The sequence below is a fragment of the Mauremys mutica genome, chromosome 6 (assembly GCF_020497125.1).
Source record: "Mauremys mutica isolate MM-2020 ecotype Southern chromosome 6, ASM2049712v1, whole genome shotgun sequence".
Lineage (NCBI taxonomy): Eukaryota > Metazoa > Chordata > Testudines > Geoemydidae > Mauremys > Mauremys mutica.
The window spans coordinates 19965736-19986818 of NC_059077.1; the positions used below are offsets into that span (position 1 = coordinate 19965736).

A 21083-nucleotide genomic window follows, 5' to 3' on the forward strand; every position below is an offset into this window, starting at 1 on the left:
AATTAGCCTCTTAGGGTTGATATGGCTACTTCCACCTTTTCATGTTCTGTATGTATATATATCTCCTTACTATATGTTCCATTCTATGCATCTGAAGAAGTGGGCTGTAGCCCACCAAAGCTTATGCTCAAATAAATTTGTTAGAATCTAAGGTGCCACAAGTACTCCTGTTCTTTTTGCGGATACAGACGAACACGGCTGTTACTCTGAAACCATACAAAAGCTAGTAGGAGAACACTTCGATTTCCCTGGATATTCAGTAACAGATTTAAAGGTACATTCTTCAACAACAACAAAAAAAACTTCAGAAAATAGACTTCAAAGAGTAACCTCAGAGCTACAATTCATTTGAAAACTTAACACCATTAATTTGTGCTTGAATATGGACTGGGAGTGGCTGGCTCACTACAAAATCAATTTTCCCTCTCTTAGTATTGACACCTCATCATCAATAGTCAGGGGTGGATGTGGTCCACTCCCAATTGAATTGGCCTTCAAATTGGTTCTCCACTTGTAAGGTAACTCCCTTCTTTTCATGTGCCATTAGATACTTATGCCTGTAATTTTCTGTAATTTTCACTCCATGCATCAGAACAAGTGGGTTTTTTACCCATGGAAGCTTATGCTCAAAAAAATCTGTTAGTCTTTACGGTGCCACCGGACGTCTCGTTTTTGTAGACTAGGTAGGAAGGGTTCCGACTGCAGAAACTTTATTACTGATGTTCATGCATAAGACAGAAATAACCCAAATTGACTTTCAGATACTAGCAGAGCTTGCAGGGGTTGGCAATTAGAAAAACATTTTATTTATAAAATAAACAAGTTATTGCCCTGAAAGTAAACAAGGCAGGTGAATGTGAAATCTCATGATACCACTATTTATCATTTAAGACCAGAACTGCACACAGGCACTACTACTATACTGTTTATTTTAAAATAATTCTACTGTTTTTAGAAATGTATGTTTTAAAACGTAATTTTTTAAATAAAGTTATTTATACATCCATAACATGGTTTGATTTAGAGTGGGTGACCTAAGCCAACAACGAGACGACTCCATTGTACTTAAGCATTTGGAAATAAAAAATCATTTATTTTTAAAATACATGAAATTCTGGCTTGACCAAGATGCTGTCTGCCTAAAGGCTGCCCTTAGTAAAGTACTGAAAATAAAATACTTAAACATTATTTGATTCAAATGTTAGTGACAGCCATAGTCCAGTGAATAGGATGCAGCTCTGGGATTCAGGAAGTCTGGGTTCTAAATGGCTTTTGGCTCACAAGTGTGTACAGCAATTTAGTGCATGGCAAGCCAGGCTATAGCACACAAGCTAGCCACACACTAACTGACAGTATGAACCCTGCTATGGTGCACTAAACGTTCCATAGTGCACTTTGATGTAGATTCAAGTCTGACTTGCCACACACCAAAATCACTATGCGGACAAGCCCTTAGTCAAATCACTCTGTGCCTCAGTTAATCCGTTCATGATACTTATCCAATTTTGCATCTTGCAGAGGTATACTAATACATGTACACGGTTTAATTATTGGAACATTTAATCATGAATAACAAGCGTTCCTCCTGACACAAAATCTACATCAGTCATGATATATAAAGGAAGATAGCTTACGGCATATTTGCTTTTCTTGAAGCATAGAAATGTTGTTTTCTTAAACTGGGGTTGTTCATGGAAGTTTCGATCATTTGCCTTAACTTGCCAGCTGCAATCTGGGAAAGGAAGGAAAAAAAAAAAAAGAGTGCCACACACATACAAAATGAATCATAACACTTAACTGCTCCAACAATGGGGAAACAAGTCTACAAACTGAAGGTTTACCCCCTCTGCATCTTTTAAGGCAACATGCAATGGAAAAAATCAAGTTGGGCCTCTGAACTTTTTCTCATATCTATATTGTTGGTAAAGAAGGCCTCAAAGGATTTTGTAAAAAAGCATCCAGTTTGTTTGTCTATATAAGCAACTGAAGTCTAACCTACTCTGGCGTGCTGGGGCCTGGAGCCGCCCCTGGTGGTAAACAGAAAATTAGGAATGTTATGTTACAAGACGCTGGAAACTAAACAACCGAGGGGAAAGATTTTTAATCAGACTATTTTGTTTTGCTTTTGTTACTTCCATCTAACTCCAATGCCTAATGAACAAAAAAAAGGGTGTCTCAGAGATTGAGCAATCTTGCCCTTTTAATTAACGTGCAAAAGCTCACAATGCACCTCTGGGACCTCCTAAGAAATCCTCCAACAATATTAGCAAAGCCAGACTTGACATCCCCAATATTTCTGAAGATTAAAAAACAAGGAGCATTTAAATGTCCACCCCTTTCTGACCACTTGTCTAGATCTTAGAGAAGGGCCCAATCCCAGTTTCATTAAAAATCCTACACAGTTCATCTTTAAGTCTCTGACTTTCAGCTAGTTCTAATTTGTGCGGAATTCTTAACATAATAACCAAGAGTTTTACAGCAATAAAGTGCAGGTTCAGCAATGAAGAAATATTCTTCCTGCTACTGAGTTGCTTTGTGTCCAGCAGAAACTGTGTCAAAAAAAGAAAAAGAAGAAAAAGAAAAAAGACAGTCCAAGGAGCCTTTTACATCCCAGAGTGGCATTATACTATGCCAGGGGTTTGCAATCCACCTTTTTATATGCCTGGACACTCTGGTATGCCTGAGATGCCCAGACCTGAAGAAGAGCTCTCTGTAGCTCAAAAACTTGTCTCTTTCACCAACAGAAGTTGGCCCAATAAAATACTACCTCACCCACCTTGTCTCTGGGATGAGATGTGAATTTAGAACTGGTCAAGCAGTTCCTGTGAGAAGGGGATTGTCTGGGTTGCGTGCACTGCAAGTACCTCATACAGACACTCTTTATCTTCCCTCCATGCTGCTTTTACACTCTAACCTGTCCACTCCCTACTCCATTGTGTCATTTTGTCCCTTCCCCTTACTCAGCTGCCTCACTCCACCCCTTATAAGTCCGTCCAGTTCTCACACACACACAGTACACTCTAGGCCTCCACGTTCTGTCTATCCACTGTCTAACACTTATCCTCCACTATCCTCCAGTTTCCACTCCTGCCCTCAGGTCCATATTGTTGGTACCACTATCTACCTTGCTTCCGGCACCTAAAAATCCAGTCATTTAGGCCCTGCCTAAACTTTGCTCAACTTGTCTAACAGGTTTTTTAATTGGTTTTCAAACAATTTGCCTGCCCAGTATGAGTGAGGCCAAGCCAGTTCTGAACACTGTATTAGACCAGTTTTCTAAATTCTGCAACTACATCAGTCTCCCTCTACACACAGTCCCACAGACAAGATCGCGACATCTCTGATCAACAATCTTTTCTTGCTCTGATTATTCTTCATGTTATACATGTAAGAACATGGAGCAACAAGGGTGCTGAACTATATCCAGTAGCTCTGGGAATCCCAAAAGCAGGGGCATGGTACAGTGACTCAACTGAACCGTGCCCCACACTATCAGGGGACTCCTGCAGGCTGCCCCATAGGGTGGGGAATATATCCTTTTTTTAAAGTAGTTTCCTAGTCAATAGTCAGTCAAGTTGCAACCTGTCTGACCTGTTTCAAATAGAGAAAAGATTGGCGGTAACTGCAGGACAGATATATTGGCTTCCAGTCTGTTCTCTTAATCCTTTTTTCTTATTAACTACTATCAACGAGACTGAATTATAATAAGAGCAGCATCAATGAATGGGCACCTTATGTTTTAGCCATTCAGCAAAAGACTGGATGTTTTTTCTAAGAGATCTGCTCTAGGAATTACTTTGGGGAAGTTCTGCGGCCTGTATTACACAGGAGGTCGGACTAGATGATCACAATGGTCCCTTCTGGCCTTGGAATCTATGTTTGTAAACCCTACTGTAAGAAAACTGAGGTTCTAAAATAGATTGAATCACTGATCAGCCAAACCAGCTGGAAAAAAAAAAAAACCTAAGTGCAAGCAGACCTGGTTATGACATGCTTGTCCCCTCACATGATTAAGTGCTGTCCTGAACAGTAATGTGTGTTTATGAACGCACCTTGTCGTAAGCAGGTCCACTGACCATTGTTGTAGCATACATGGACCTTAGTGGTAACCTGGACTGATGCTAATGCTGGAAGACTATGGATGACTGGACAATGAGGAGAATTCTGAAGTAAATAATAAGTGAGTGAAACCTGGTTGAGGGGAAAGACTTATTATTCAGACTACTTGGAAGGGTTTTTATACTCTTCACTGTGGAAGAAAAAAGCCGATTCAACTTCTAAGAAAACTCAATGGAAATCCTCTCTATTGAGAAAAAGCAACAAGGATGAGATTTCTGTAGCGCTACCTGACAATAGAAAACCACTGGAGTAACCTAGTTCGGTACATTCCACAGATTCTGCAAATTAAGCAGAGAGTTTTGACTTTATTAACCAGAGCAAGGAAAACAAAAATGAGCATAGATTTAAAAAATAAATAAATAAAAAAGTCTAGCCAACAAGGCTGCAAATATTGCTCTCATGTAAATGGACGCACTTTTGTCTTGTTTCAGTCTGGTTGCAGATTCAATCATGAAATTATGTTAGCTTTGATCATGAAATTATGTTAGCTTTGAAGTTTAATTATTAAATGCTTGAATTAGATAAACATTGCTGACCATGTCATTGCTGAATGACAAACTAAAAACAGCCAGCAAAGTCTAATTTCCAGTGCCGCTGGAAATACCTTCCATATCCTGACACTCCATCAGAAACTGCTGCTAGACACACACTCTAGTAGCAAAAGTGGGACAACAGTGCTGATTCATGATTTTGTCTCTAGAGGCCATGAAGAGAAGCATAAAATCCACCAAGACGACTACTTCAAGATGAAAAATATTTTTGAACTGTTATTTTTATTTTAAGTCTCCAGCTGGCACTGGAAACTTGTTTAAGTCATTTATAAAACTGTTTAGCTCTTGAAACTCAAAGCATGTGCATCTCTCATTTACACTAATAGATATTAACACCAAATCTACATGCTTTGTTTGCTTCCATTATGTGTAAATTAAGTCTTTAATGAGTAGAAATGTTTCAGAAGTAACCAACCTAGTGAAAAAAATTAATCAGTGTATTAAATGCTTCTGTTTATTCTCTAGAGTCATAACAGCAAAAGATGAACAGACTCTAGCCATTCATCTTGACAATTTTTGTGCCACTCTTCCAGTACTCCAGGTACCTGTGTATTACATTTATTATTTAAAAAACATGAGGGCACCCAAAATGTGCCAAGTACTTTCCAAAGAGCAATCCCTCTCCTTCATGGGCGGCGAGTTATATACCCACGTAGTGCCAGCAATATTCAGAGCCCAGGAGCCCAGCTCCACCAATGTTTGGGGCTGGGTCTCCCCCCTGGCCCCACCTGCCACCCCCCCATGCCTCCCCTGAGTGTCCCCCAGCCTCCTCTTGCTGTCCCCATGCACGTCCCCAGGCCCTGGAGGGAGCAGAGCATCCCTGTCTCTTCCATGCAGCTCCATGCTGCCTCCCTGCAGCAACTGCTGCCGCAGAGTCCTAGTGCTCCCATCTCAACTGCCAGGGCAGACTGACTCTGAGCCTGCCCTTTCCCTCACACCCTTCCCTTTTCCGGCAGGACCCTCCACCAGCACAGCGCCCCGGCCCGCAGTCACCACTCCTGCCCCATGCTGGGCAAGGAGGCAGCCCCATCCCCCACCCCAGTGAGGCTACAGTCAGGGGCAACAGCAGGGGAGGAGGCACACGCAGCACCCCCTGGCACCCACCACGAGGGAGGCAAGGGAGATTCCTGGACCTGAGAGGGGCCCTAGGAGCACAAGCAGTGACAGTGGTGGGGGTGAGTGTGCTGCTGGGGGGCGGGAAACGGGGGCTCCTCCCCCAGAGCTCACTGCTGCCGTCAGGGAAAGGGCTGGGGGGAGTCCTCCTCTCTGGTCCCTGTCCTGGAGTAGCCTGCCTGCACTCCAAATTCATCCACAGCCCTGCCCCACCCCAGAGCCCATACCCCCAAGCAGAACTTTTATCCCCCCCCATCACACCCTCAACCCTCTACCCTAGTCCTGAGCCCCTCACAGACCCCAAACCCCTCATCTCCAGCCCCAGCCAGAGCCCTCATCCCCCCCCCACCACGCCTCAACCCTCTGCCCTAGCCCTGAGTATATTCTTAAATCTGAAAATAAACTGAACAAACTCAGCAACCTATGTATATCTGGTACACTGCACAATCCTCTGAATCTTTATATTCAATAGTTAGTTCAGTATAATTTCTCATACTATTACCTTTCTTAACTGGTTCTCTGCTCTCCTCAGCCTCTCTGTTGATTCGGTTTTGCTCTGGTTCAACTGCAGGCAGCGGACTCTCCAATTCATCTTCTGTTTCATCATCACTGTAGGGCATTACCTCATCATTTGGCTGAGAGTCCTCATCAAAGGTTGTCTCTGAATCCCTGTCTGAATGCATTTTGCCAGCAGTCTGCAAACACTTGATAAAGGAAATGAATTGATAGTTAATATAACAAAAGCATTCTAATCTGTCTCTTCTTAAAATCAGGTTTGAAAGCAGCTCTGCTAAGAACTCTTTCAACTGAGTTCAGAGTCCAATTTCAAAGATAGTTCAAAGCCATGGAACAGGATTTCTAATCCAAGACCTTTAGCATGCCTAGATTATCTTTTTGAAATTTTAAGGAGACTGATGTAATGATGATTGTAACTGACATACTAATTCCTTGATATACTCATAAATTCTAGCAAGTATTATAATAGTATTACTAACTTCAGGACCACATAGGTGTTTATAGCTGTTACTATACCGCAGCCCATGTCATCTCAAAAAGGAGAGAGACTACAGATAGAATTCAGATCCTTCTGGTTCAGAAGCACAGGTTCTTACCACTTGAGCTAGAAGAGACCCTTCATTAGCAGTGACTGGTATAGGGACTGAGCATCAGTTCCAGTTGCATCCATTAGGAGGGCAGTGGGAGAAACTCACACACAACTAATTTCTTTCAATAAGATTAAATAAATCTTTATTTTTCATGTCAAAAAACCAAATGTGAAGTGTTTAACTACTTCTACAGGATATTTGGACATCATGACTATTCTAATAAAAAAACATAGTAAAGACTCTCATATTATTGCACTGTAAAATGTAGCATTCTGATGCAATAATAAAAGTAATGTACTTAGAATTGATTACAAATACAAAGTATTTACATTGGAGGCTTATACTATACACAAGTCTGTTTAAAAACAAATCCTCAGCATTCAACCCGATATTGTACATACATACTCTCATAAGATAAAAGCATAACTAGTCTTCACCTGTTCCTGAAGGACCCTTTAAAATGTTTAAATTCCAACTCCCAAAAGTCAAAATATAAACACAGATTTGTGGTCTCTATTTTCAGAAGAAAAGTTTTTTTGTTTTTTTTGTGTGTGCAAATTATGGCTTTTGAGAAACAATTCCATTCAAAATGTTCAGAGATCTGGCCTTCTCTAAATTCTCACAGTCCTGGATATGAGCAAGACTTCTATGAGGAATTATCAGTCTCATCTACTAAAGTATTTTTAAAGAGCTGAAAATTGTTAATTTTGGAGTATTTTCAGCATCTTGTGAAGGATCATTTTCTATTTTTGAGTAAGCCTCCAAGATGCATGTTTCAAAGCGTTAGGTCATTTTTTAAAAATTGAGTTTTTAAAAATATACTTAAATGGTACAGAAGTGCCATCACTGAATTATACAATCTGATGTTAATCTTCAAAACATGAAATATAAATTTAATACTATTCTTCCAAGTCATGGTTAAAATGTTAAAGACATGGTGTGCTCACTGGCAATTAAACAGGACTAATGGAACCATTTTTAATGGAACATGTTTAATAGTTCGCTTGCCTATCCAGACGTGCCCTGCTAACAGATTACAAATCACACTGTAGACAAGTTTGGAAACCCACCCATGAAGCATTTCACAATTATGAGCCCTGTCATTTGGGAGAAAGTATATGAACAGAAAAACACGAATGATAATTGGGAAGTGTAAGATATTTTACTAGATGCCCAGAAAGCCACAACTGAGAAGGAAGGTCATACTGCTTAAAAAACAATCTGGCTTAGAGAGGAAGTAAAAGCAGCAATTTAAAAACAAAACAACAACAATAACAACAAAAACCCACCACATAAACAGAAGAAAGGGGAAGATGATAGAAATGAATATAAATAAGAAACTAGGAATTGCAGAAAATTGATAAGGGAAGCAAAAGGACACTTGGCAAAATCTACAGCCAGCAGAGTTAAGTATACTAGGAATAAAAAGAACCTTAATAATGGTATTGGCCTATGGAATGGAAATGGTAACAGTCAATAATAATGCAGAAAGAGGAAAAGGTGTTCAATAAATATATTTCTTTAAAGCCAGATGATGTAATCTTACGTAATGATGAAACACTTTCCATTCCAAAAACAACTCAAGAGGATGTTAAACAGCAACTCCTAAAGTTAGTAATTTTTAAAAATCAATAGATCAGCATAATCTGTACCCAAGAGTTCACACACACACACACACACACACACACACACACACGAGTTCTCTTGACTGTTCATGTGGATTTTCAAAAAATCTTGGAACTCTGGGGAAGTTTCAGAAGAAAGCTACTGTTATACCAATATTTTTAAAAGGTAAATGGGAGGACCACAATACTTATAGGCCTGTCAGTCTGACATCACTCCCAAGCAAAATAATGGAACAACTGATACAGGATTTAAAGATTAAAAGCGGGTAATTGGCTGTAAATGTAACTGTGTTCGTGTAGTATACTTAGTGGTTTGTAAGGCATTTGACTTGATTCCATATGACATTTTGATTAAAAAACTAGAATGATACAAAATTAACATGGCGCACATTAAATGGGTTAAAAACCAGCAAACTGATTGGACCCATACTTTAATTTTAGGCAGGAACCATCTTTGAGCAGGTATGTTTCTAGTGGGTCCTACAAGGATTGTTTTTTGGCCCTATGCTATGTCACATTTTTATCAATGACCCAGAAAAAACCCCAAAAATCAATGATAAAGTTTACAGATGACACAGATTAAGTGAGTAGGAAATAATGAAGAGGACACGCCACTGATACACAACAATCTGTATCATTTGGTGAGCTGGGTGCAACTAATATATATATCAATACAGATGAAATGTAAAGTCACACATCTAGGAACAAAGAATGGAGGCCACACTTACAGGGTGGGGAATTATTCTGAAGCAGTGACTCTCAAAGAACTTGGGAATCATGATGGAGAATTAGGTGTAATGAGCTCCAAGAACATCGCTGTGACCAAAAGGGCTAACGCAATCATAAACAAGGAAATAAGTTGGAGTAGGGAAGTTACATCACCTCTGCGTTTGGCATTGGTGTGACTGGTACTGGAATACTGTGGCCAGTTCTGATGTCTGAATTCAAGATGGATGTTGATAAATTGCATAAGGTAGAAAGAAAAGTCACTAGAATTCTTGAAAGATTGTTAAACATGCCTCATAATGAAAGATTAAGGTCAATATATTAATTTTAACAAAAAAAAGATTAAGATGTGACTTGATTATAGTTTATAAGAGTTTCCCTACATGGGGAATAAATATTTGATAATATAGGGATTGTCAATCTAGCAAAGGTATAACAAGATGTAATGGCTGGAAAAGTTGAAGCTAGACAAATTCCGACCAGAAATAAAGTACTTAAAAAAAAGTGAATATAATTAACCATTAGAACAATTTATCAAAGGCTGTGGAAAATTCTCCTTCACAGGTCACTTTTACAGGGCTCATTGTCTCTGAATCTATTTCCATCTGTAATAGCCACTCTTTATTCAGTATTTTGCACACTTTGGACTTATCAGTGCTAGCCTAATTACAGAACACTGCTTTAAATATGGGCCCTAATCCTGCAACTGGCATCATACAAGCAGATGGCTGCACCTTCACCAAGCCCCACTATCTTCAATAGGGCTCTAAGTGCAGCATCCCACCTGCATACTTATGGTTTCAGGATCAGGGCCATGTACAAGTAACTTGCATGTATATGTTTGCCAAGGAAGCCATGTAAATATAAACAGTGTTTAAAACAAATTTAGAACTCTGTTTAAACATATGCTGTCTCCTTGGTAGATGGAGAATGCCAGAGAAAACAGCCAGGTAACATCAGATTACTACTTCTACCCTCCATGTCAGGGACAATGGGCAACTGCTAGTCATTTCTTTCAGTATAACTTCAGTTGTAGAGAGTTAATTACTGCCTCAGATTTGTAATTTTTTAAAACTACAAATCTCCCTACCAAAAACTGTATAGAAGTTTTCCTGTGTTGTGGAGGGAGCCATTTTAAAATGTGATCATGGAACTTTCCTCAATTTGCTAAACAGAAGATTTGAGGATCACTATTGTAGATAATTCATTTATGTTTTGGGGTTTTTTTTAACTCCAGGAGTTTTAGCAAAAAAGATCAAGGGCTTTGGCCACACATGCCTTTGTTGACAGTGAGAAATCATGGCAATCTTTCTCACTGTCCACAAAGGCATGTGTGGCCAAAGCCCTTGATCTTTTTTGCTAAAACTCCTGGAGTTAAAAAAACCCCAAAACATAAATGGCAATCGAAAGGCCAAATGGATGACATAACACCTGTACTTTATTTTTTCTCTGTTCCAGGGCCTACATTTGTAAAATGTAACCCTACTCCCATCATACTGCACTTGAATGCTGAAACATTAGACGTTTGCTTTATATCAATTTTCAAAAGCTAGCTTAACTCTGACTAATGAGCTAATAGAATCTCTCTGTGCCAATAGACCATAGCTGGTCTATGATTCAAAAGCTAAATGGGCTTCTTCTGTATGGGGAGACTTTGGCAAACCAGTAAAGTACCTAAAACCACTATGGCTTATTGTTAAAGGCGGCTTAGTCAGCAAGCTGTAAATTGGCCATTCAGCAATCTCAGCTTGACCAAAGCAGGAGGGGAGGGGGTTTTGGGTGCCACAGCAAGGGCAGCTTGACCCCGCATCCTTCCTGATAAGAATTGTGTTGAAGTTGCTGATATGCCCCAGGAATATTGGGGTCTCAAGGCTGCAGACTCTGGAAAAACCCAGACCTGGTTAATCAATAATCAGAAGGAGCCTCTTGCTTGATCATTGAAATTGCTTACTTAACAAGGTTTCTTTAAGGGACATGTCATTCTATTACTAATGTATAAATAAGGGGAAAAAGCTTGAGATAGTTGGACTCATTTGGGGACTCTTTTGGACTCTCCCTCTAGATACATCTTGCGGTCCCCACCGGCAGACAAAAGATTTGGCCACCGGAAGCCTGTCGCTGTGTCACTCGAAAGCCACACTCAGCTTTGGTAATTATCAAGGGTTGTGGGTGTTTTACTAATCTTGTTGCAGTGTGTAAGTGCTTGAGACTAGTAAAGTTTAGCTTTAAGTGAAAGCACTCTTGTGTTGTCCTGTTTGTGCCAGCCATCTATCGGCCAGATGGCCGTGTCGCCCCTGATTTATTTCCTGACACCTCCTCGCACAGAGTAAAAGTTACCAAGAGCTTTGGGTTGAAAGAACCCCGGGTAACACTTCAAACCAGATCAATGAGCTACTTTTGTCTTAAAATAAAACAGCAAAAAGTGGGGGCAGCCCTAATGATACTAAACTACCACTGAGAACACAAAAGTTCATTTCTTTACTAAATATAATAAGCTCACCAATATAGTTACCCATTGCCATGGAACAAGATAACACTCACAACAGACTCAGTTCAGCTGAAGCAACATCAGGTGTGTATTCTGATAACACAACGCAGAATCTAGTGGGTGAGGAGCCAGACAACTGTTGTGTTGAGCAGACGATGAAGGGCACTCGTCGAGTTCTTGTATAGCCGGCATAAGCAGCCTCTGGTGAACAATGACCAGTGAGGGATATACTATACTAAATCAATTACAAGCCCTGCACAGGCTGCATGAGCTCCTTATATTTATCCTCCCTTCAAGGATGCCTTCCAGGTTTCTCAGGTCTGGACTTGGCAGGGTAGGCTTGGTGAAATTCCCTAATCTTATCAGATGTGTGGCTGTAACTGGGGGGGGTGGGCGGGGGAGGGGTTTCCCACGACTGGTCAGCTGGCCTATAAATTTCCCAAGTCACAAAGTACCTCACAGTTTGCTGTTGACTAATTGAGAGTCCAGGATCTATTGTATAAGAGATTCTTCATGCCCTTGGATGATGACTGGCTGAGGCTTGACTCATCCAGGAAAGGGATTGGGAGTACCTGGCTTTAAACAGCAAAACATGGAAGACAGGATCCAAAGGAGGTGAACAGGAGGCTGTTTGATCAAGATGGGGTTGATTCGCGGGATAATTTTACATGAACCTAAGCAATGATGATCTACTTTATGTGAGGGTGAAGTGGAGATGAGATTCCATGATGATAACCATACCCAGTCAATGAGACAAGGGACTTCCCAGTGATGTTGGTCCACATAATACTTGTAGCTATTTTTGGCAGATTTGAGATGTTTTCTCAGTTCCTCTTGGACATGGTACAAAATGCTGGATTAAGTGGATGGCTGTGGGGACATGAGACACCTTTTGTAAGAATGGATAGAACAGCAGATGCAATCCATAGACCCAGTCATCCTGGTGATAACTGATGAAACAATGAAAGTATTATTCATGGATTTGATTAATCCATTTGGTCAAATACATTACACATATAGTCACATAGCACAAGAAGTCCAATTAAATTAAATAGGCAATAGGTTTAAAACAAACAAAAGGAAGCACTTCTTCACATAACGCATAGGAAACTCTTGGAACTCATGGCCATGGTAGGTCATGAAGGCCAGCAATGTAACTGGGTTCAAAAGAATGAGATAAGTTCATGGAGGATAGGTCCATCAATGGCTATTGGCCAAGATGGTCAGGGACGCAACCCAATACTTCAACTGCCAGAAGCTGGGACTGAACAGCAGGGGATGGATCCCTCTACATTACCCTGTTCTGTTCATTGCCTCTGAAGTATCTGGCACTTTGCCACTGTCAGACAAGATACTGGACTAGATTGGACTATTGGTCTGAACCAGTATGGCTGTTCTTATGTTATGTTATGTACTTATGTCTGCCCATCTGTATGAGGATGGTAGGCAGAGGCAGAATGTAGCTTAACATTCAGCAATTTAAGAAGTTCTAGCCACAAATGGGAAATGACTTGTGTGTGCCAGTGGATGATGATGCTAGATGGTAGCCAATGAGTTTGAAGAGGTGAGTTTAAAAAAAAAAAAAGGCTGTTGATCTTCTCAGCAGTGGAGATCGTGGGATATGAGATAAAAGTGGACCATTTTAGTCACAATTTGGATAGATCCAGTTTGGATAGATCAATGATAAAAATGCATGGAGATGGATGACCAGGATTGGGCTGGGGTTCATAAAGGCATGATTCCCAAATATGTTTCACGCAGGGGGCCTTTGTTCAAGAGAAAACATTGGAGGAGTTAAAATAGAAGATGATGAAGGGCTGCATCTTTGACCCCCAGGTATTTAGAGAAACTAGTCTACATGGTTTAAAGTGACCAGCCAGAAGAGAATCACCATAAAGTTTAAGTACTTAAAGCTTGGGTGTCCCCCATATTTAATCAGGAAGACAGGTTAGGAGGTTGGTCACTGGCAACATTCTGACTCAACATGCCTTCCACCACAAATTGGTCATCGAATAATGAGAATTGGAGGTGGGGCAACAAATCCTATGTACTAGGGCATTGGCAAAATTACAAGATTTGAGGATTGTAGAATATTTTTGAGCTTGAGCTCTTTCTCTTAGCTATTCCCTCTTAAGAGAGAATGCATCTGTCTTGCCATTCTGGGTGCCCTGACAGTACATGAAAACAGAGTTAAATCTGGAGAAGAATAAAGACTATCAGATTTGACACTGGTTCAGAGTCTTTTCAGCATGCAGATATCCCAAATTTTTATGATCTGTAGATATTGGGACTGGAAGTCAGGCACCCTCAATATGGTGCTGCCATTCTTCAAAGGCAGCTTTAACAGAGAGTAGTTCTTTATCGCAGATCTTGTAACTCTGCTCTTTGAATTTAAAGGAGTAGAATGCATATGGATGGAATAAGTTCCAGGGTCCATGTCATTGTGACAGTACAGCTCCGATTGTCATATTGGATGCTTCCACCTCAACTACAAAGGTTTCACCGAATCTAGGTGCTGACGTAAATGCCTCCTTTAAGCGATCGAAGATTGACCAAACTTCCCATTTCCAGGCAAATGGAGCATTCTTCAAGAGCAGTCCAGTCTATGGGACACCCATCCAGCAAAATCCTTAAGAAAATGTTGGTAAAAATTTGGAAATCCAAGGAAACTTTGTACTTGATGAACATTTCTTAGGGTTGCCCAATTTGTGATCACAGATACTTTTCTAGGATCCACTCTGATGCCACTGGGACAAGTCTCTACAACCTAGAAATTCCCTGGATTCCATTCACATTTTTTTTAGATTTGCATATAGCCGATGCTCACAGAGAAGTTCCAGAACTAGGCAAACATGTTGGTCATGGAGGAGCTGGTTTTCTGAAAATAAGAATATTGTCAAGGTATTCGATCTAAAATGTCCCTAAAAATATTAACGAAATGCTGAAAAGTGTCTGGGGTGTTTGAAAGACTGAAGACATCACCAGATACTCAAAATGGCCATACTGAAACTGGAACTCTGTCTTCCATTCATCACCCTCAGGAATCCAAGCCAAATTATAAGTTCCACAGTCATGTATATGCAAGAAGGGAAAATTGCACTGAAGGAGAATTGTACATCTATGTACAACAGAATTCTCTTTACTTAAGTTCTTAAGCTGTTCACATCACCACCATATCTGAATACCTAAGTGAAATTCACCCGAGTGCAGAAGGCCCATACAGGGCTGTCAGCACTGATGAAGATTTCCACTCTTACTTCAAAAGTCTGTTAACGCTTAACCAGCATTAGTTTAAATACAAAAACAGCCCTGCTATACTATACTCACAGACAATCACACAAAGCTAAAAATTTTACCATGCTACAGCCCGTCAAGCCATCTAGAACCCATTTGAACAGATGGTAATTCATTTGTGCCTGGCACATGACCAGTTTAGCTATTGTGAACCTCAAGAGAATGATTTTTATATTGAATAATGATCCCTTTCCAATTCTACAAACAAAACCACCACAAATTTATTGCTGCCATATGTTGTAATAAACTGAATTACAGGGGATAAAATTAGAAGCGTGGCCTAATTTTTCACAAAACAATGAAACTTAAGTGTACTGTCTAATAGCAAGAGGTAAGCCCAGTCACCTTTTCTCAGAGACCACATCCCTTTATCTGCCAAATTGTATTCTAAGGAAAATGAAAAATAGCAATCACTATGCTACACCTGTTTCCAAATCCCTCTGCCACAGTTTTGTAGTTTTAGAACCTCATATAATTTCTGATGCATCACCTGCTTCCTATGTCACTGTGCGGAAGACCAAAAAATGGAGTCAGACAAACTGACAACACAGGAAGCAACAATGAACATAAAGTAAACTGAAAAGATTGAAAAAAAACTATTTGTGCTCCTTTCATTTAAAGATGAGAAATCTTGAGTATTGATTGTTTCATTGGTACTTAGTACTGCCTCCATCTATTTTCTTACATCCACCTGTTATCTCTAGTCTCAGATTTTAAATGGGCAGGAACCATCTTTTTGTGCTAAGTATTGTATAAACATAAGGCACTGATTGATGTCTCTAGGAGCTACCACAATACAAAAATAAGTGGGTAGGTATATTTTTCAGATAAATCATGTGTTTTTAAATGGGCATGGTCTCCAAGGGGAAAGAAATTAAACTAAGCTACCTAATAGAAATGACAGAACTATTATAGGTCAGTAAGTATTAGAGTGACCAGATAGAAATTGTGAAAAACCGGACAAGCGGTGGGGGGTAATAGGCGCCTATATAAGAAAAAGCTCCAAATATCGGGACTGTCCCTATAAAGTCAAGACATCTGGTCACCCTAGTAAGTATAGTTGTGAAATTTTTTTGGGAGATACCTGGGAAGACATGTCACATGAAGGGATTACATTCTTGGCTATTGGCCCATGTATGGAGTACCTTGTCAGGCATCATGCCTCAGGTATGACATAGCACATCGGAATTAGAATAAGCATAAAAATGGACTCTTTAAAAATAATGTTAATGTTTCTTAAAAATTCCCATATGTACCAAGATGGAAAATATATTTATTAAAAGTAAAGTTCAGTGTCCATAGGTTTAAGCACAGTTTGAACTCAGCCTATCAAACACCAGAATTACAGCAGTTGGGGGATCTCGTCACAACTTGTGTAGCCTGGCCCTCTGTTATGGCTGTACTGGTTTTCCTGAACCTAGAGTTAAATCCTTCTAAAATGAAGACGCCGCCTATTCCCACAAAGGCTAGCTAACAGTATTATACCCCCATCTTGCAGTATCTGTGGGCATGTTTTCACTAGCTACGTTAAAGCGCTGCCATGGCAGCACTTTAACGTGGCTGTCTAGTCGTAGCACCAGCGCTGGGAGAAAAGGAAAAAACACCTCCACAAGGGGAATAGCTACCAGCGCTGGAACAGTAGACAGTGCACTGTCTACTCTGGCATTTCACAGCGCTAAAACTTGTAGAACTCAGAGGGGTGTTTTTTCACACCCCTAAGTGAGAAAGTTGCAGTACTGTAAAGCGCCAGTGTAGACAAGCCTTAAGGCTGAACTCTTTAAACATGGTTCCATGGCCAGAACAGACAGGGCCTTAAGGTAATTAGGTACATATGATCACTCTACTCTGCACATAAATGTGGTGTATAGAGCACTGTGTTGGAATTGCAAGCTCTCCCTTAAGGGTATGTCTACACTGGAAACTTGAAAGCACTGCCACGGAAACGCTCCCACGGCAGCACTTTGAAGTGCGAGCATGGTTGCGCACAAGTGCTGGGGGAGAGCTCTCCCAGCACTTCTGGTAATCCACCTCCACGAGAGGATTAGCTTTGAGCACTGGGAACGTGGCTCCCAGCACTCAGCACCTGTCTACACTAGCGCTTTAAAGCGCTCAGACTTGCTGCGCTTGGGGGGTGATTTTTCACCCCCATGAGCCAGCAAGTTAGAGCGCTATAAAATGTAAGTGTAGACAAGTCCTAAGAGAGTGTGTGTAGGAGTGGGGGTTCCTGGTCCTGCTTCCAGGCTAGGGGTCTCTGTTGGGAAGCTTGTAATCAGTCAGTCTGGCTACAGCAAGGTGCCAAGGTTGAGTTGTACCAATCTGCCTCAGGGAGCAGCCTGTTGTGTGTGTCTATTTTTGGTTACTGTGTGTTATCAGTCTGGATCTAACAATAAATATCTTGTTATGTTGCAGCCTTCCAGCAAGAGTGTTATATGTTTTTATACAACTTCTCTGAGTGTATGCCATGAACATAAAGGTAATAAAGGTAATGGGTAATAACTGGAGATATACCAATCTCCTAGAACTGGAAGGGACCTCGAAAGGTCATCGAGTCCAGCCCCCTGCCTTCACTAGCAGGACCAATTTTTTGCCCCAGATCCCTAAGTGGCCTCCTCAAGGATTGAACTCACAACCCTGGGTTTAGCAGTTTAAAGCCATAGGCAGCCATTTGATCAATATGGATGGTTTCCAGTTTAAAGAAATTTTTTTTTGCAATATATATTCAGAGACTTGAGCAGTATTTTTATGCAAATTCTATAGCAGATTCTGATAAACAAAGGGCTGTTTTCCTAACATTGGTGGGAAAAAACAATATTTGCTGTTCTTAAAAACTTGCATTTTTCACTAGAACCTGGTGAGCTGGAGTATAAGGACATAACAGAGATTCTAGTTAAACATTATGTGCCTACCTTAATTTTTTTTAACCAAACAATATACATTTAATCTAAGAAAGCAAAGAGGAGTAAGTCTCTGAATTTTTGGCAAGTACAAACAGTCTACTACTGGTTGTTTTGGTAATTTTCTGAAAGAGATTCTCAGAGATTGCTTTGTTTCTGGAGTAAAACACTCTGAATTGAAAGTGTGTGGGGTGGGGCGAGTGTTGTATGTAAGAAGGTACTGCCACTAGAGGGAGCTGCGGCAACTGCTATTTGAATTCACAAAGTGAAACGGGACAAAATTTGAAATTGAACTGGTTCCATTGTGCCAGGCCTGGAAGGAAAGGACAGAGCCTCAGCAAAGGTGAAGATGACAATGACATAGATCAGCTCCCCTCACAGGATCCAAACAAAACAGAGGGAGCCATGTTTCCGCTGTTTAAGGATATCATATCAGCAGGAGATGTCTTTCTTTAATTAAAGTTTTTCAGTGTTGTTGTATTGAGATGGTATTTCCAGCAAGGCAGAAGCATGAAAAGCCCTTGAAGAATTGCTTTTAAAAACATACTGTTTAGCCAGATATTAACTGCTAATTAAGTCTATTAAGATTTTATGACTATTTATATAAAAAAGTACATTGCATACAATCCAGAGAACTTGTGCCAGTAACTGTTTGCCTATTCCACCAAAACAGCTAGAACAGAATAAACTGTGCTGAAGTCTGTAGCTGCAGTTCATACAGCTCTAATTCAGGCAATGTTTCAGTGTGTGTTCCCAGTTCAGAAAACAGGATAGAACATATATAGAGAAAATATATAAGTTGGCAGAGCAGCACAGTCTATTGTTTTGGGATAGCCCAAAGCAAATGGATTGCTCTAACCCAGACTGAGAGGGTGAGAACAGTGGTATTTCTATACAGTTTAAGTAACATTATGTAAGAAACCCCATGAAAACAAACATTTTATTTCACTTAGAAAGTGCCAAATTTACAGTCCCCCAGGCAACCTTAATTCTGCCCTGTAGTAGAATTACATGTTCACATACCTTTTTACCCCCATTTGGTGCCCATGATGGTCACAAAAGGAGGCAGAATTCAGAGTGCATAGGTGATCATGAATCTGGCATTTCTGAATTTTCAAGTGCTTGACTTTGAAATCTAAATATCGTTTAACACAGGTAATTTCTTAGGGTTTTTTTGTTTGTTTTAAAACAAAAAAAGGTAAAGACAAAATCATCAGGCTGTAAAAGTGGCTTTTTTTTTTTGCCCCATAGAATTCTGATTAGCTTCTTGTTGAGAAAGATAAACAGTTAAAAATCACAATTTCCCTTCTCTTAACTTGCATTCCTCAAGAAAAACTTTGGCAAACTGTCAAAACACCACCACCAACTTCCTCAGCAGGGCTCATTCCACCTCCACTACTTGGGATAGTCAGGAGCTGCTAGAGCACCTGTAGCAGGAAGGAAGGGAGTCACACTCGAATACCTCCAGCACCCCAGACTTTGGCATGTGGCCCCAGCAGCCCATGTCCCTCTCTGGAGGCACCACAAACTGGATCTCCTCCAATAGCTTTCTGCTGCCAGTTAATGGAGCTCCAGTAGCAGTACTCTGTGCTGAAGACTCAGGGTTCAAACCCTGCACAATGAAGCGTTGTTACAGTTGCACATATTCCCCCTGCCAGGTGTCATAGTCCTGCAACAAACAAACATGTGAGACCTTCTCAAAGAGAAGGCTGCAAGAATCCTTTGTAATACAGAATGTTTGGCAATCTAATACCAGGTCACTATCATAGGTGCTGACTCCATAGGTTGCTGGAGCACCCATGGGGAAAAAAATAGTGCATGCTCAGCACTCACCGGCAGCCCCATGATAAGCTGCTCCTCCTCCCCCATCAGCCATCCCGCCTGCCAGCAACCCTGCCGATCAGTGTCTCCCCATCCCACCTACCACGGATCGGCTGTTTAGCGGCATGCAGGAGGGGCTGTGAGGGTGAGAGAGAGGAGCGACGGTGGGGCACACTCTGGGAAGGGGCGGAACAGAGGTGGGAAGAGGTAGGGTGGGGGCCTTGGCCTGGGATGGAGCACCCTGGGGTATGGTCACTATAAACTCCCCCTACTGGTGGATTGCAGTAGCATTCACGACCCATAGTCATGGACCAAGACTCCTTGGTGTTAAGTGCTATACAAACAGAACAAAGACAGTCCCAGAGGTCGACCAGAAGTCTGAATCCAAGTCAGCGCTGAAGTCAATGCATGGAGTTCAGAAACAGATCAGTCATGGCAGCTACCTAGGCATCTACATTGTTACCTGAATGCTTCCTGGTATGCCCCATGGAATATATATAGTTCTGTTTGGAGTGGTCTGCCTGTGATCACTGTTAGACCACTCCATACAGAACTTCTTGTGGCATACAACTTTTGTGGATTGTGGGTCACAGGGAGCATCCAGGCTACAACTGCTGCTGGGTGGCAGTGTGAGGATGTTGGTTGCCTCATAGCTCTTCAAGCCTGGGTTCAACTCCTGCCAATCCTTACATCACAATCCATAAATAAAATTTCCATTCCTCAAGACAAGCCAGACTGGCTGAACTGAATCAAGACTGGGTATTTGCATTAGGCATTGTACCTCTTAAAAGTCTTAAAAGTTAATATCTATTTTGCTGCCTTGGGAGAGGCAGAGCTGGTACCATCATCAGGCGCTGCTATTCAGTTACAATAATCTCAGTCTAAATCCAGTTCATTATTGTGCAATGAATAGTCATACTCTAAACCCATCCCCGAAGTCAACAAGAATGTTTTTGATTGGACATTAAGAATATTTTTCCCATTGTATTCTTCACTTGCTAGGGCTCCATGGGAGCAAGGCTTAGTTTTGAAAGTCTTTAAAGAAAGAAAAAAAGTATTCAGAGGAGAGCAACAAAATGTACATGGAAAAAAACATGTATTGTTTCATTTTCTAGTTAAAAGATTGCTAGTTACTTCTTTCTTCAATCTCTAGTGCAGTAGTACTACAGATCTTCATTTACAGGGACAGTGAAGACGGGAGTAAAAAAAAAAACAAACCCATCAAGACCATTAATGAAAACCAGTTATTGCATGTTAATTTGCCTTATATAAATATGAAGCACCTTGTATACTAATCAAAGAATTGACAACAATACACTCAGAGGGTCACAACCCTATCTAAATAA

General features: G+C 40.8%; 1 protein-coding gene across 4 annotated transcripts in view; it reads right to left on the minus strand.

Annotated features, from left to right (window-relative positions):
• The window catches only part of ATP8B1 (ATPase phospholipid transporting 8B1), a 113321-nt gene that overhangs the window by 49124 nt on the left and 43114 nt on the right, over nucleotides 1–21083 (minus strand). For all 4 annotated transcript variants that reach the window (XM_045021141.1, XM_045021140.1, XM_045021138.1 and 1 more), the window contains 2 exons: nucleotides 6286–6487; nucleotides 1635–1732 (listed from right to left, as the gene is read on the minus strand). In XM_045021141.1, the coding sequence (XP_044877076.1) occupies nucleotides 1635–1732; nucleotides 6286–6466 (279 nt within the window). In that variant the 5' untranslated portion in view covers nucleotides 6467–6487. The remainder of the gene's footprint in view (nucleotides 1–1634; nucleotides 1733–6285; nucleotides 6488–21083) is intronic.